This window comes from Mesocricetus auratus, unplaced genomic scaffold, assembly GCF_017639785.1.
Source record: "Mesocricetus auratus isolate SY011 unplaced genomic scaffold, BCM_Maur_2.0 Super-Scaffold_100025, whole genome shotgun sequence".
NCBI lineage: Eukaryota > Metazoa > Chordata > Mammalia > Rodentia > Cricetidae > Mesocricetus > Mesocricetus auratus.
The window spans coordinates 13,630,286-13,647,816 of NW_024429206.1; the positions used below are offsets into that span (position 1 = coordinate 13,630,286).

The 17,531-nt window shown below is 42.7% G+C and overlaps 1 protein-coding gene across 8 annotated transcripts in view; it reads right to left on the minus strand.

Moving 5' to 3' along the window:
* The window catches only part of Ift81 (intraflagellar transport 81), an 88,912-nt gene that overhangs the window by 14,949 nt on the left and 56,432 nt on the right, over positions 1-17,531 (minus strand). For all 8 annotated transcript variants that reach the window (XR_005870969.1, XM_040731322.1, XM_040731320.1 and 5 more), the window contains 3 exons: positions 7,422-7,571; positions 4,055-4,183; positions 2,538-2,627 (listed from right to left, as the gene is read on the minus strand). Coding sequence is in view for 7 of the 8 variants with exons in the window: in XM_040731322.1 (XP_040587256.1) it covers positions 2,538-2,627; positions 4,055-4,183; positions 7,422-7,571 (369 nt within the window). In the remaining variant the exon portion in view is untranslated. The remainder of the gene's footprint in view (positions 1-2,537; positions 2,628-4,054; positions 4,184-7,421; positions 7,572-17,531) is intronic.

Genomic DNA, 17,531 nt, shown 5'->3' on the forward strand with positions numbered 1-17,531 from the left:
GTGTACGTAAATAAAGCAAATTATTAAAAAAAGGGGGGCCTAGGCCCTGCCCTGGATGAAATGACAGACTTTGGAGATCCCCCATGGAGGGCCTCACCCTCCCTGGGGAGTGGAGTGGGTATTGGGTGGGGGGCTGGGAGGGTTGGGGGAGATGGCGGGGGAGGAGGTTAGGGAGAGGGAGCTGAGACTGATGTAAGAAGCAAGCTTGTTTCTAATTTAAATTTAAAAAAAAGATTAAGAAAAAAAAAAGAGATCCCAGCACTTGGGAGGCAGAGGCAGGAGGATCTCTGTGAGTTTCAAGGCCAGCCTGGTCTACAGAGCGAGTTCCAGGACAACCTCCAAAGCTACACAGAGAAATCCTGTCTTGAAAAAAACAAAAAAGAGAGAGAGAGAGAGAGAGAGAGAGAGAGAGAGAGAGAGAGAGAGAGAGAGAGAGAGAGAGAGAGAGAGAATAGTGAAATCCTTTCCCAAACAACAACAAAAACTTGAATTTAAACAATGGCTTTTAGGAGTTGGGGATGTGGCTCCCAAATACAATGCTTTGCCTAACATGTATGCAATGCTGGATTCCATTTGGCAACACCATAAAAGCAAAAACAACACCCCACCCCCAACCCCCCCCACCCCGCAAAAAAACCAATTTGGTTAGGGCATAGCTCAGCAGTAGGTAAACAAATGCTTGTCTAGCATGTGAAAGGCCCCGGATTCCATCTCTAACACCATAAAACACACAAATAAAATTAAGGACAATAGGGGAGTTAGTCGTGAACGTTTTGGCACAACAGGAGTAGAAAGATCAGTGTGAGATACAATGAGGGGGTGGAAAATAAGGCTACAAGGCATAACCAGCCCCATAAAGGGAGGGGAGACCACTAGGCAGGAAAAAGAAATGGTGGTGAAAAGGCTCACAGGTGGCAGAAATAGAGGAAGATTCCCAAAAGATTCAGGGTGTCTGTGTCACGTTATGTTACTAGTGAAGTGTAATACAGACACTTGCTCTCGTTTGCCACTGCACGATCTTAGACAAGTTCCTAGCTTCTGCCTGCCTGCGTGCCTTCCTCCCTCTCTCCCTCTCTTTTTCCATCCCTCCCTTCCTTCCTTTCCATAAAGGAAGTCCCTGTCTCTTAGGGTTATTGTAAGGCCAAAATGAGAAATGTCAGAGTACAAGGTACATAGCTAATACTTAATAAATATTGTTAATATCAAATTTACTATCACTACCCATTAAGTCCCCACTGCTAATGCTCCTATAGCTTCTCTGGTTCAAAACTTTCTTAGAGGGGTTGGAGAGATAGCTCAGTGGTTGACAGCATTGGCTGCTCTTCCAGAGAACTTAGGTTCAAATCCCTGAACCCACATGACGGCTCACAGCTGTCTGTAACTCCTGTTCTAGGGAATCCGACACCTTCACATCAATGCACATAAAATAAAGTTAAGTAAATTATTAAAAAAAAACTTTCTTAGAGTCCCTCCGACCTGCTCCACAATATATATAAGTAATATATACAGTGTTTGTTCTTTAGATGTGTTTTCTTTTATCTTGCTTGAGTTTCTTTATGTGCTACCATACCATGTATAGCATAACCCTAGATAGCAGAGACTTCTTCATCTCCTCTGTGATGGTAGCAGTGTGTAATAAGACATTGAAATAAGACAACTTAGGCCAGACATGGTGGCTCATGCCTTTAATCCCAGCACTTGGGAGGCAGAGGCATGCAGATCTCTGTGAATTAGAGGACAGCCTGGTTTACATAGAGAGCTACATAATACTACATAATAGAGAGAAAGACCATGCCTTAAAAAAAAAAAAAAAAAAGAATTTCCAGGCCAGAGTCAGACCCCTACTTTCGTCTCCCATTTGTCTATCTGGATAAGCTACTGCATGGCATTTTCTATAAGGAGAAATTGTGTCCAACTGATTCCAAAGTCTATGCGATTTTCCGTGCTGGGGCTGACTCTGACAGATGGTGCTCGCGCAGAACTGCTTTTCTAGTTCCATCCTCAGGCACATCAAGATGGCTCACACTCAAACTTACAATGACTACGGAGAATGATGGAGCAGCAACTGCTAATGCCAAATGGTAGAGGCCGCTGGATCCTGCTGCGGCGGCACTTATCTTCTGACAGTCCATCTTTAAATCAGGGTTAGGATTGGCTTCCAAGTAACAGCACTTGTACTTATCCTACAGTAATCTGCCCCACCATGCCTGCCAGAACAGTAAGCCTACCCATCTACGGCTGGCTTTACTGATGCCCGGCCAGAGAATGGGGTTTAATCTGTACAGCTCTCAAATGCAAAATGATTTAAAAGAAAATTTTCATCTGGCTGCATTTTTATATTTCCATTTGATTTCCTTCTCCTCCTCACCAACTCATTAATGTATGACAAACTAAGTAGCACAAATTCAACTAAATCTTTGACATAACCACTGGCTTATATCACAGTAACAATAATTTCCTCCCAAGTAAAACACTTAGGAGTCCACCTAGTCCATCTGAGCAAGAAAGAGCTAAAACTATCTCAAAGTCAACCTTACCTGACATTTCTGCCGCAACTGGCGGAGCTCTTTTATGACTGGGGCCAGAGCTGACTTCTTCTCTGAGACCAGGGAATTCAGTTTTTTTACCTGTCATTTAAAACAAAAAAACATGACATGTATAAAAATGAAAAAAGCTACATACATAAAAATACTATTACAGTTATAAAGACTTAAAAAAATAAAACCTGTAAATTACTTCGGTGACAAACAACAGGAAAGGGATTTAGGAAATGTTAATTTCTATTGGGAATTTTTTCTGGGGGAGGTGGGGCAGGGAACAGGGTCTCATTATGTCAATCTGGCTGTCCTAGAAGTCACTATGTAAACCAGGCTGGCCTTGAACTCACAGAGATCCACTTACCTCAGCCTCCCAACTGCTGAGACTAAAGATATGGGCCACTACACCTGGCTAGTAGATATTAATTTCTTAGCAAGGTGAAATGCCACTTATTGGTTCCAAATGTCAATTATGATTGCAAGCCATTATGAGGAAATATTTGTAACCTAACACTGAATGTATAAAGCAACTACAAAGTTATCTGTACACCACTATAATGATAGTCTGTTGAGACATATGCAAGTCAGGAGGTCACATAAAATACACACAAATATGCATGGGTGATTGTCAACATACTTAATCTGGATGGCTTGACAGAAGAGGTATCTGGAAGGCCTTCTCTATACTAAATACTAATCCTTTTGAGGAATTAGATTTGGGAAAAATCCAGAAAGTTCTAGGATAACACCCAGGGTAGTCTTTGAGTTTGGGGCAGCAACTATTTACCAACAAAGAAAGATTTCAAACTTAGGATGCCTGATGCCAAATGTGCACTTGGAGGACAGCAGCCCTGAATGTGGGACATGAAGGACATATACAAAGATGAGACAATTCTACTACTGATTTGACCATAAATACTTCTTTAATAGTATAGTAAGATATGAAGCATACAATCATATTGCAATGGAAAAAGTTAAGAGATTGATTAAAAAATGGATGAAAGGATGTAGGAAGAAAGTGAGTCTTAAGTGAATGTGTGTTGTTGACATGAGCTGAGGACCAACGCCTGAGTCCTGAGGGAGTGGCGAAGCCTTGCTCGGGTCTTGAATGCAAAAGTTGACCGTGTGTGCAGAACACGTCCAGCATAACTTTCTCCCGAAGCTGTTTACAGCATGAAGACTGCTGCCCTACGGAGACGGCTCCTATGAGCTCAGCTGCCTCCTTGTTCAGCGGTGTATAATAAACAGCTAAGCTTGGAGTGGGGGCTGCAGCTGCCCTACCCATGGGTTCAGGCCACCTGACCCCAGCTTTTCTGTACATGTGTCTCTCCTTCCTTCCTGCCCTTGCTGCCCCAGTTAGATCAACCCCTGGAGACACGGAAGCGTCTGGCAAAAGAATGTAAAGTAAATACTGGACAGAGGCTAATATTTAAACATCCAACTGAAAATTAAAACATATATTACTGCCTTCTAACCATATAAGTTAACAAAATAAACAAGACAAAAGGTGTCATCACCATTTCAGACATGTCGTCCAGGGTTCGGCCTTTCATTTCATCAACCTCACTCTTGAGGGCCGACACCCTTTCTAGCTCTTCCTGGGTGTAACTATACCCAGATACACCCTTCTTCTCTTCAATGGTTCGCTGTAAGAAATGAAAAGGCCATGAGTGTTGACATCTTTTTCCCATAAGATGCACTTTCTATTTCTGTTGAAAAGTTGTAATAAATTTGTTTAGAATCTTAACAGATAATCTGCACTCACTTCCATTATTACTTCATCCAGGAGCATGTCTTTATACACTATAAATCTACATTCAAAGTTGCCACGCTACCTTCAGAAGCATAGGAAGTATATCTACTTTCAGATTCTCAAATAATTCTTAGCATAGAACCTAAAACACATGATATACTCAGTAAGTATTTGGTGAACGCATGCATTCATAAGTGACAAGTTGTATTCATTCACTCATCTGGTCTTTACATCCTAGCTTTTCTGAGCACAGTTCTAAGCACCAGTGTAGAGCAGTAACCAGGAAAGGGGCCCTTCCCTCAAAAAGCTTACTCCTAGTGAAAATAAACACACAGTACAAAGATAAGTAAGCCGAATATAAGCAAGGTGAGAGTAGATTTGGGAATTTAAATCATAAGGTTGTTAGAGAAAGTGTATGACATCTGTGCAAAGCTATGACAAGTATGGAAGTGGGAGCCCAGCAATGGAGTAGCAATATTAGTTTGGAGAAACCATGAGAATGTAACATACAGAAGACAAGTGGAGAAATATGTCGTGCATGCACATGTGTGTGAAGTTGCATACCAGAGGTTGACCCCAGGTCTTTCTCAATTGCTCTCTACCACACTGTTTTGAGACAGTGTTCCTACTGAACCTGGAGCTCAACGATTTGGCTAGACTGGCTTGCCAGTAAGCCGAAGTGTTGGTCTTGTCTCTACCTCCCTGGTGTAGGGGCACAGGCTTGCACTGGTGCTAACTCAGGTTCTGATACTTGCACAGCAAGCTCTTTACTGACTGAGCGGTTCCCTAGTATCTGTAGAAAACCGTTACAGAGAAGAAGGAACGGCCAGTTATGGTAAAAGCTGAGTAAGAAAAGGACTTAAAATTGGACAGTTTTAAAACCTACTGGAAGCCAGTTATGGTGGCACAAGACTGCAATCCCAGCACTCAGAAGACTGAGACAGGAAGGTCAGGAGTTCAAAGCCAGCTAGGACTACATAGTGAGTTTTAGGGTAGCCTCGTCTACACAGAAGACCCCATCTCAAAGAAGAATAAAAAAATATCATTGGAGAATATTCCAGCCGAGTGGTGGTGGCTCATATTTTCAATCCCAGCACTGGGGAGGCAAAGGCAGGCAGATCACTGTGAGTTCAAGGCCAGCCTGATCTACAGAGGACAGCCAGGGCTGTTATACAGAGAAACCCTGTCTTGAAAACAAAACAAACAAAAATTCCAAAGGATTGGATTCTTGGGCTGCCAACAGTACTAGACATAAAAGAGAAGAAGGAACCACAGAGAATTAGCCCACAATTCTGTACACAGTTTCCTCTGTAGGCAAAACCCAAACCCTGAGCTGTGCATGCCAGAGGAAGATAGTCAGAAACTGGCTAGGATTGCTTAATAGATATATACAGATTTCAACATGTTCACCATACTAGGGAGATAAAGGTAGCAACTCAAGACTTGTCAATATATAGGGCACTGGTAAGTGCCCTGTTTTCCAGCTAATGCCCCAGAAGGGCTGCATCTGAGAAGTATAGCTATAATAATCTAACAGTCAGAGCTGGGCCCTGAGGAATAAAGCCCCTGCTAGAGGTATAAAGACTGTATCCTTATGAGTAAGTGAAAACTAGAAAAATATCAGCTCCCATAACACTCATCAATTGGATTAAAATAATATGAAAGGAAAAAAATTAAATCCTGCCTGGCCAGGAAGTGGTGGTGTACACCTTTAATGTCAGCACTTGGGAGGCAGAGGCAGGTGGATCTCTGTGAGTTTAAGGCCAGCCTGGTCTACAGAGTGAATTTCAGGACAGCCAGAGCTGTTACACAGAGAAATAAAATTCTCCTTTGGAAGGAAAATTAATATAGCCAGGGCCATGAAAATATAACCACATGTGAAGCCTGACATCCAACAAAAGGTAGCAAAACAGGCCTGGAAAGATGGCTCAGCAGTTAAAAGCACTTGTTGCTCTTCTACAGCACCCAGGTTTGGTTCCCAGCACCCACATGGCAGCTCACAACCATTTGTAACTCTAGTTTCAGGGGATCTGATTACCTCTTCTGACCTCTGTGGAGATACATGTGGTACACAGACATCTATGCAGGCTAAGGACTTAAATACATAAAAATACAAATAAAAAATCTAAAACAATAAAAGATAGTAAAACACAAAACAATAAAAACAATCCAAAGTGAATTACTATGAGAAACAATAATATGGAATGGAAATAAGAAAAAGAAAGTGAAACACGTAATTAATAAGAAAAAAAATGGGACCAATGAGATGGCTGAGGAGTAAGTGGGAGACACTGATAACTGATATACCACAATGGAATTAGATGATGTCCACAGCAGAAGAGGAACCCGAAGAATTCCCAGATGTTTGATTTTAAGTCAAGGCCAAGAGAGTCACATGAAAATTAGGAAATAATCTGAACAATAATGCAATTATTACTGTCAATTTTGAAGCTACCATTGTTAGGATCCATGTTTGGGTCATGTAAATTCTCAGTCCTAGGTTCTCTGGAAGCAGACTATTCATCACCACGAAACTGGAAAGTTCATATTGTCAGTGACGTGTGAAATGCCCTTGACCTCCACAAGCATTGCCCGTTCACAGCAGCATCCTGATGAAACTCCTTTCCACAGGGAAAAGGAGGGGAAATGTCACGCCAAGAGACCTGCAGGGACTTGGCATTCAGAGAAGCTCAACAGCAAAGCTTCAACTCTCACCTGCCAACCACGGCACGAACACAAGGAACAAGGGTGCAGGCAAACCCCACAGAGCACCTTCCTGGGCCTTTCTTTCCAATGGAGGAGCATATGTAGGCCATGATAAATAATGTTTTACAGCCATTCACTTGGAATGATAATTTTACTCATTAACTAAGTAACCAAAAGAAAAACCAACTTGGACTTAATTCCAACTTCTATTAATAACCCCAAAGTTAGCACACATATTTTAAAAAGGCAGTGCTTACTGCTGCATTAAAAAAAAAAGAATCAGCTTATATGACATCTCTGTAATTAATCAAAGAAAATTAATAATTGTATGGCTTTCCAGTAAAAACAATGACCTCAGCATAAAGTTACAAGCTATAAACCTCCTGAAGTTTGTATTTTTAGCAGCCAAGATAAAGTTGTATTACCAGTTGATGTTGAATGGTTTCCTGACGTTGCTTAAGAAGTTCTTCAGTCCTCTGCAAAAGACCGAATTCAGCCTTAAATTCAGCTATTATCTGATGCTTCTTTTTGAAAACTGTACTCTTGCTTCGAAGTTTACTGACATATCTCTTGAACTGCAAAAAAGTACCCAAGCATTATAAACAAACTCATTTTATTAGAAAGCCTCTCTTCTCTACTTAGTACTCCATGCATCACAAATACACAATAACCTAGTTTCTTAGAAAACTAGTAAAGACTAATTGCTTAATATTAATGCATTTAATGTGTATGTACCACATGCATGCAGGAGACAGAGAAGTCAGCAGAGGGCAATTCCTTGGAACTGGAGTTCCTGACGGTTGCTGTGAGCCCAGGGTTGTCTCTGCTCCGCTGCAAAGTTCATCGAAGGGGTTTATTGGGAGGGAAGAATCCAGGAAAGTGACAGAGGACAGACGGGTAGGCACAGGATTTATATAGGGCTTCCAGGGTGAGGATTGGTCAGATTTCAATGCTGAGCTCACATTGGCTAGAGCTCCTGCTCAGGGATTGGCTAGTTTTTTCCACAGGGTTAGGGTCAAATTTGGCTCTGGTTTTAGGGCCAAAGTGTGTTTCTTTCACTGGTTCTTTTTTAGCCTTTTGGCTCTAATTTTAGGGCCAGGGTAGGTTTCTTTCACTGGCTCTGATTCCAGGGACAGTGTTTTTCTTTGGCACTGGTTTCAGGGTCAGGGTACATTTCTTTGGTTCTGGTTGCAGGGCCAAAGTGTGTTTCTTTGGCTCTGCTCAGGGTGTGTTTCTTTGGCTGGCCCCTTTTCCCTACACCTAGAGTTATAGATAGTTGTGATCATAATGGGACATGAACTCATGTTCTCTGTAAGAACTAGTGTGTGCACGCCTTTAATCTCAGCTCTTGAGAGGCAGAGGCAGGTGGATCTCTGTGAGTTTGAGACCAGCGTGGTCTACAAGACTAGTTCCAGGACAGCCTCCAAAGCCACAGAGAAACCCTGTCTCGAAAAAAAAAAAAAAGAAAGAAAGAACAGCTAGTGTTCTTAACTACTGAGCCATCTCTCCAGCCCCAAATATTTTTATTTTATACTCATTAGTGTTGAAAATGCTGCCTCACATGAACATAGGACAAAATGTCAGCAGTACATTTATGGCCATTTCAGAATTGTTGAAAATTTTCTCTTAATCCTAGGGTAAAGTTAATTTAACAATATTTTTCAGTGAAATTCAAGACTGCAACTCACACAGCCATTTTTAAGATCAAACACTGCAGCACAATCCAACCCAAAGATAAAGTAATTTGATAGTTACACACTGAGGAATGATGGTGGGAAAATATGAAGTCTTTCTTTTCTATAATCAGGCCACTATGTTTCTATAACAGCAGAAAATTTTGTATGGACAGTAAAAACATTACAATTCTTAATAGACGGATGGTGTCTGATGCAAACTATGGTGTATGGTGTGTGCAGTGCAGTGCAGTGCAACAAGGTTGCAGAGCGGTCCTGCAATACAGCATGGGTTAGCACTGCCAGAAATACTGCAGATTCATTGTTTGTAATATCTGATTTTGAATTAATTTTGGTTATTGCATGTTCAAAGACATTTTGCTGCTGTAAATCTCTGTTACATCATCCCGTGAACTTGAAATCCATGGTTTCAGAAAGAGATGTAGATGAAGGAAGTTCTGAATACTTCTTCCTTTTCTTCATGGATTTCTGAGATAGGGTCTCCTGTGTAGTCCTGGCTAGACTGAACCTGACCTGACACTTGGTCTTGGCATCCGGGTGCTGGTATCAAAGGCATGTGACACCACACTGGGTTTAATTATATATTGGGGATGGGGAGACTGACTGTCTCAGTGTCTCCTGTAGCCAGGCTGGCCTCAAATTCACAAGGCAGCCAAGGCTGGCCTTGAACTGATGCTCTTGCCTCTACTTCCCAGGCTAGGCTTATAGGCATGCACCACCATGCCTGGCTCTCCAAATATTTCTCTATAATTAAGTCTTGCTACTTAGGAATCTAGCCCCCACACAGCAAATTTTCAATGGATGGGTTACAAAAGCTGCTTGAAAAATCTGAGCCACAGCACAGTACCTTGAGTCTAATAACTTGCTAATTCTCCTTTTAAAGCAAAAATGTGTAAGCCTGATATAACCACCGACTCAGAATCCCCAGAGTAACTAACTATACATTCTATTAAAAGTGTCCTGGGCAAAAAGCCCAAAATGAAATCAGCCCTGCTCATCGGCTCTCCTGTGTAACATCTAGGCCAACTTCCCTTCTCTATCTTGCTGTGCTCCACAACTATTTTTAAAAGCTAAAAGCTAGAAATGCTTTGGTGGAAGAACAACCCCACATATTACTCACTGCACTCTATGAGAACTGGTTATTATTTAGGACTCTGTACATTCTACCTAGGGGAAGGGTACAGTCAGGGTCACATGAGTCACCGTTCCACACAAAGAAGCAAGGTGACCATCGAGGCATCTAGGAACTCTCCTGCTCTTGGCTAATTAAGGAGAAAGGAACACATCACCAATGTTTTCAGTCCACTGTAAATTTGTTCTAATTGCCACTTGGATTTCAGATTATTTCTGGGCTTTTAAATAGCATGCAAAACAATATAAACACATTTATTCTTCAAACACTTCATTTTTTTGAAACAAGGATCTTCTATGTGACACAGGTTGGCCTCTGGTTCCAGATCTTCCTGCCTTTTGAGTGCTGGGATTACAGCTTTGTATCACCATGCTAGCTCTATATATACACTTTATACTTTCTGTAGGATATTTTTCCAGAAATGGTCAAAAAGAACACATGCTTCTGATATTCTGCCAAACTGCTCTTCAGAAGGCATTCGCAGCACTTTTACAGTGGATCTAAAAAGCGAGGCAGGCACCTCTCAGACCTGTACTTCTTCCTTAGGAGGCTCGGCCTGTCACCGTGTCCTGAGCTCCTGCAGGGATCTTACAGAACTGCCGGCTTGCCTTCGTGTCACTTTGTCACTGGCTTGTGTGTTACTGGCTTGTGCACCTGTCACAGTGACTCTCCAAAGTTCTGCTCTCAAATACCCTTTACATAACCTTTTTTATTTGGTCCAGGATGGTCTTGAACTCATCACCCTCTTGTCTTGGACTTCTGGAAGTGAGATTACAGACGTGCCCAGCAATCCTCTTACAATTATCAAAGACCTCAATATTTCATGTAGATCCTGTCTATCGACATTTACCAGACTAGAAATGGAGAGCAGCAGTGTGGTAGACCACAGATTCTAAAACACAGGAAAAAGCAAGTGCATACTCTGTTAGCTCCCACAGCAATGCTATGCTCACATAGGAAGCCTTGATAAGAAGCTCTACTGTATCAGTCAGATCTACTCTCCCTGTCCTATTTCAGAGGACTGACAGTGGTGCCTGGAGAGCCAACAATGATGACTCAGCAGCAAAGTGGCGTGGCCAGAGGGTCCAGAGACCAAAGGGAAACAAGTGGAGTGGGAATTGTGCAGAATTGCTGGGAGTATTTATGGAAGTGAGACCACTTCCATAAAATGGGTAGAATTGAGGAGCTAAAAATTATTTTTTAATTATTTTTTGTGCCAGGTCGGGGTAGCACATGCCTTTAATACCAACACTTGGGAGGCAGAGGCAGGTGGATCTCTTTGAGTCTGAGGTCAGCCTGGTCTACAGAGCAAGTTACAGGACAGTCAGGGCTACACAGAGAAACCCTGTCTCAAAAAAAAAAACCCCAGAATTTAAAAAATTTTATTTGCATGAGTGGTTTGTCTGCACATATGTATATGTGCTGCCTGTGAGCCAGAAGAGGGACCTGATCCCCTGGAACTGGAATTATGGCTGCTAAGCGGGTGGTGGGAATCGAACCCACATCCTCTGGAAGAACAGGTGCTCTTAACCACAGAGCCAACTCTCCAGTCCTAGTGTATCTTGTTTTACAGTCAGTAACTTTTAAACTGGCAGGTGCAACTGAGAACCAAAGCCTGGTACACTCTGCTTCCCATAATCCACCCCTGCAAATAATTTAGGAGGAACTAGTGACACACAGGGATGAGTGAGAATGTTTTATTTGGGTGGTTTCTTTAAACTAGAAACTATGTGACTCCTGTATGTTGTTTCTCACATTTGTTATAACTTTTATTATTGAATATACCTCAACATTATCTTAAGGTGTTTGTTTGCTATAAGAATTGCTGCCATAGCCGGGCGTTGGTGGCACACGCCTATAATCCCAGCACTCGGGAGGCAGAGGCAGGCGGATCTCTGTGAGTTCGAGACCAGCCTGGTCTGCCGAGCGAGTTCCAGGACAGCCTCCAAAGCCACAGAGAAACCCTGCCTCAGAAAAAAAAAAAAAAAAAAGAATTGCTGCCATAGACTGTGTAACTGGTGCCAGTGCTGGGTGCTGAAAGTACCTGGAGGCAGTGGCCTGCTATGGGGGCAGCACTACCAGCAACACCTAAGGGGCCCTGTATACCTGAAGATTCGGGAACAGGCCTGTGCTGACTGCAGTGCGCCCTGGAGCACGACTGGCATCTATGAAGGTGCACTTCTTCCTGGGACGGTGCTAGCTGGAGACGCAGAGTGAGGCTGAGAACACTGCCTATAGGCAGTGAACCTACGCCTTGGCCAAGGAGCAGGGGCTCGACTTTGCAGATGACATTCATAACACCCTTTGCATCAGCAGCAGCACCTGAACAGTACTAAAAATGGCACATCCACCAGGAGAGTGAGCTGCACTCCCGTCTCCCCGGGCTCACTGCTGCTGAGCCAGAAGAGGGAACTGATGAGTCCTTAGAAGCATGAGGGAGGGAGAATGATGGCCACACTCAGGCCTAGCAGGCCTACCTTGAGGCCAAGTACAACAAACATGGCAGTCAGAGATGCGCTCTTCTCTCGGGTGGACAAGAAGGGAAACAAGGAAGATAAGCCTGAATACTGCTGTGGCATGACTAGCTCTGAACTGATTTAAGAAGCCTACACTAGACCCAGTGCCATCACCTATGATGGCAAAGGACACTGAGGAGCAAATGTAGATGTTGGCCGCTTTGACTCTGTGACCTGGGGCTCTCTGACCCAGGAATAGCTCATCTCCAACTTGGCCATGAAGGAAGTCATTAATGCATTCTTCTATGAGAAAAGCTGGCTAGGAAACCAATAAGACCCCACACCCTGTCTTGCCTGGTACCCTGGCCCAAGTGCCAATCGCTGTATTTAGTTTGTGTGCCTGGGTCTGCCCCCTCCCTCAGGTCTGGTGATTGTTCTGAGCTACTCCCCACCCCTGCTATCACCCTCCCACTTCTGGGCTGGAAAGCAGTGATGGTGGGCTGAGGTTGCTGCTATCACCACTGTTCTGTGTCTGTGAGGACTTAGAAAACATCATTTTGAACTAGATATTTACAAGAATAATTTTAGCAGGTGGGAAGGCAGGTGAAAGTCCTTGCTATGCAAGCCTGATGACCAGAGTTCAGTCCCTAGAACCCATGTAGAAAGTCAGATGTATCTGTGTGCATCCATAATCCTAGCATTCCTGTTAAGTGATGGGAGGCAGAGACAGGAGAATCAGCGAGAAGACTAAACTACGCTGGTGTATGTAGCACAGAGACAAGAGACCCTTATGCAAGACAGAGGCGGGGGAGAGAGCCAAGTGCCCAAAGTTGTCCAGTGACTTCCATAAGTGTGCTGGGCATGTGCACACCTGCACTCAAACACATAATAGATACATACATCTTTCCCACCTCAGTGGGAAAGGCACGTGCAGCCATGCCTGACAACCTGAGTTCTAACCCTGGGACTCAAAGAGTGAATGGAGAGAAGCAACTCCCTCATGCTATCCCCTGACCTCCAAATGCACACTGTGGTACACAAATATACATACAAGTAAATCAATAAAATGTAAATGTAAATTTAAAATTAAAGAATCACTTCAAAAGTCTTGTGTGTGTTCATGTGTGTGAACTTGCACATGTGTGTTATATCACATTGACTCAGGCCCTTATGTTGTGTGTGTTCATGTGTGTGAACTTGCACATGTGTGTTATATCACATTGACTCAGGCCCTTATGTTGTGTGTGTTCATGTGTGTGAACTTGCACATGTGTGTTATATCACATTGACTCAGGCCCTTATGTTGTGCGTGTTCCTGTGTGTGAACTTGCACATGTGTGTTATATCACACTGACTCAGGCCCTTATGTCTGAGCAGCAAGCACTCCTGACTGAGCCACCTTCTCAACCACAAAAACAATTTAAAGGTGTGCCTGGGGCCTGAGGAGGTCAGAAGAAGGCAGCAGATCCCCAAGAACTGGGGTTACGAATAGTTCTGAACCACCATGTGTACACACTGGGAACTGAACCTGGGTCTTTTGCAAGAGCAACAAGTATGTTTAACCTTAGAGCCATTTCTCCAGCTCCAGTCTTTTTTCTTTTAGACACTTACATTAATATTTGTGTGTGTGTGTGTGTTGTATGTGTTGTGTGTGTATTGTGTGGTGTGTGGTGTCTTGTGTGTATATTGTATTGTGTGTTGTATGTGTTATGTGTTGTATTGTGTGTTGTGTTGTGTGTGCTGTGTGTTGTGTGTGTGGTGTTGTGGAGTGTGTGTGTGTGTGTGTGTGGTGTGTGTGTGTTGATGCCCAGAGGCAAGAAGAGAGCATCAGATTCCCTGAGGCTGGAGTTATGAGTGGTTGTGAGATGCTTGATGTGGACTCTGGAAACAGAACCCTGGTCTTCTGAAAGAGGAGGAGATGCTCTTAACTGATGGGCTATTTCACTAGTCAACAGGAGTTTGAAAAAACAAGTAGCAATTTTAAAGGGGGAAAAGAAAGGTATAGGAAAAATGCAACAAATCTTTGCAAGATTAAGATTAAAAAACTTCCCTTTATGCCATGTAATAGGTCACTCAAACAAATGTACCGTCATTAAAGAAAAATACAAAGCTTGCCACTGGGCAGGAATGTGCATTAGAGCAGCTGGCAGTAATCATGTGTATCAATATACATATGGAGTCCAATGCTGTCATTCTCCACGCTTAGGACAGTAGGAATAATGCTTTATGGTTTGTGCTGGTAGGTGCTAAGTGAGCTCTCTGTTATTTGGAGCTCTAATACATCTTCATGCACTGAGTGTGGGCAATGGATTAATGATTTACAGCACTAGCTCTGCCTTTAGATCAATATTATAGACTCAGCTTGTGATTGAAATGGAACCTGACACATGTTCTTTCTCCTTTTATCTACTCACTGTGCTTCTGACCTTTTACATAATGATCAGAGTGAGCTAGACTATATCCCTGACAGCTTCCAAGCTCATTGGGAATGACAAGAGAGTTACTGGATTCTCTACCTCACTGGGCATTTACACGAAAACCACAATCTGTCCCTGATGAAAACTTTCTGCTTCAAGATGTATCGTGGAAATTATTTTCTAAGTAATTAGCTAGAAGGGCTTTACAAGACAACTACACAACACATACTTTCTGCTGTTCAAGACTATAAAGAGCGCTGCACATGTTGAAAGAGAAAGTAATAATTTCACCAAACTCTCTAGTTTCTTCTTAGAACTACTGGACCAGAATGAGTATTTTTTTGTTCTCAAATCCTATTAGTCCAACATCCATGCTATTTTCAATGTCTTAATTAAATCCTATCTTAGTCAGCTGCCTTGTCAATTGATACTTAAATAAAGAAGTCTATAGAAATAGCTTGAGGTAGCTAAGGAGTTAGGAGACAAGATACCACCATCTACAAGTAGCATGGCTGCGTCCAGCAGCAGCATCCCTCATTGGTCAGTGTCTGCCGTTCTGTCTGAATTCAGGCTATCTTCTGCAGATCACTCACAGGCTCTGAAATTTGCTCTTAGAGCTGCTACCTGTTCTATGCAAAAAGAAAATGTTTCAAAGCAACCTTTGTTTTCTGCTAAAATGGCCGTCTGTTCACAACACCCAGCATAGCTAGTGTGACATAAACACACAGACAGATTCTATCTCAACCTTTTCCAACCTGTCAGTATTACATTTTTAACTTTAAATTAGGAAGTCTCGGCAGCCAAGCATGAACGACATAATATGGGCATATGGTAGTGGCTAGTTAACTGCACCGTCTTTACAGTCTATAATGAACCATATGATATATGCTGGTAGCGACCAGCCTTAAGGAAATGCTGGCCCAGGAACATCTATCTGTAAGAGGGTTGCTCACACCTCCCAAGTCTCTGTGAGTCTATTGGGAATCAGACCACCTCACAGCTGTCACTGCTCGAATGAATGCTTCAGCTGCTGTCCAGTGGTCTTAATGTTCCAGGAAAAAGATTTACAAGGTTTACATCTAAAATTGTATGCATTGCATACTACTTCTATTACAGTAAGCTGAGCCAAATTTATTTGGTCCTGTTTTGTTCTATCTCTTGGGAAATTTTAGGACCTGCAGGCCCTGCTATGATAAAGAGCACAATGTAATTTGAAAGGTTCTAAAAATAGCTCAGGTTTGCCTAGGCTCACTTGACAAGTGTCAAATTTTGGTTCCTGAGTCTCCTGGAAGTGACAGCTGCAGCAAATCTTGCCAGGATTCCCTTATCTCCACAATGCTTCTCTTTGAAGTCGTTAAAAAGATTTCGTAACCTTCCCTATTTAGCTCTAGGATTTCTGGTGGTAGCTGCAGAATGAAATGCTTGGCTGTGTTTAAAGTGCTTATAATAGTATTTGACTAAGCATATTTTCCAAGTTGCTGAACTCCCTGTGATGGTGAGGGGGAAAGCGCAATGGGCTGCAAACCAGTGGTGACCTCTCAACCCATGGTCAAGAGAACTGTAACCAGAGGTTCATCTGCTGCTGTGAAAGACACACACCAATCTGAATGACAACCCTGGGAACAAAATCTACAAGCTTAGGCTGTTGACTAAGAAATGGCAAAAATCATACAAAAAGAATTGGCTACAGGCTACCACATTAAACAGCAAATTTCAGTTTGTAATCAGGTACATAAAACTATATAAGGAAGTAAACAGCCCAGGTTAGTGTAAAGGGTTACATATGACTAATTTCTCATCAACTGAAGCTTGCAAAATACTCCCAAGACATTTTTAAAATATTACTATCACGATTAAAAACAACAACAACTTTGACCAGACAGGCAGATCTTTGTGAGTTTGAGACCACTCTGGTCTACATATTGAATTCCAGGCCTGGCGGGATAGAAACCTCCATCTTCACAGGTTATCTAGGCTGCATAGTGAGACCATGTGGAAAGAGGGAAGGAAGTAGGGAAGGGGGAGGGAGGGAGGGAGAGAGGAAGGGAGGGAGGGAGAGAGGGAGGGAGTTACCTAAGACATATCTCTGACCATTGCTAGTTTTTTTTTAGGAAGGCAGAAATTGAACAAGTACCCTCAAGAGTGCTGTATGTTATAACATTCAAGAAAAAGCACTGTCAGAATACATCTGGAGGACCACAGTGACTAAGAGTGTGAACAGGAAAACAGTATTAGGGAGTGCATCCTAGAAGAGGTTCTAAGTAAGCTAACAACTTTCTGCTACTTCTAGAAAAGCACACAGACAATAGCAACCTGTCAGTGATGATGTTGGTCAGACCTGACATTTTAAAAGAACTATTTATTTACTTTAAGAATGAGTGCTTTGAGTGCTCTATCTGCATGCACACCTTTATGCCAGAAAGAGGGCATCAGATTCCCCTATAGATGGTTGTGAGCAAACATGTAGGTGCTGAGATTGAGCCCAGGACCTCTGGAAGAGCAGCCAGTGCTCTTAATTGCTATCTCTCCAGCCCACAGACCTGACTTCTAATTACAGCATTCTAATTACAGCTCCACTCACAATAAGATATTTCTATGTTTAAAAAAATTGTGCCAGGTGGTAGTGGCACACACCAGCATCTGGGAGGCAGAGGCAGGTGGAGCTCTGAGTTTGAGGCTAGCCTGGTCTACAGGGCAAGTTCCAGGGTAGCTAGGGCTACACACAGAGAAACCCTGTCTCAAAAAGAAAATAAATAAAATACTTTAAAACATAGAAAAGGTAAGATCATGTAATCTTAAAATCTTGTTTCAATATCTAAAGCTGTCTTAACTTGGA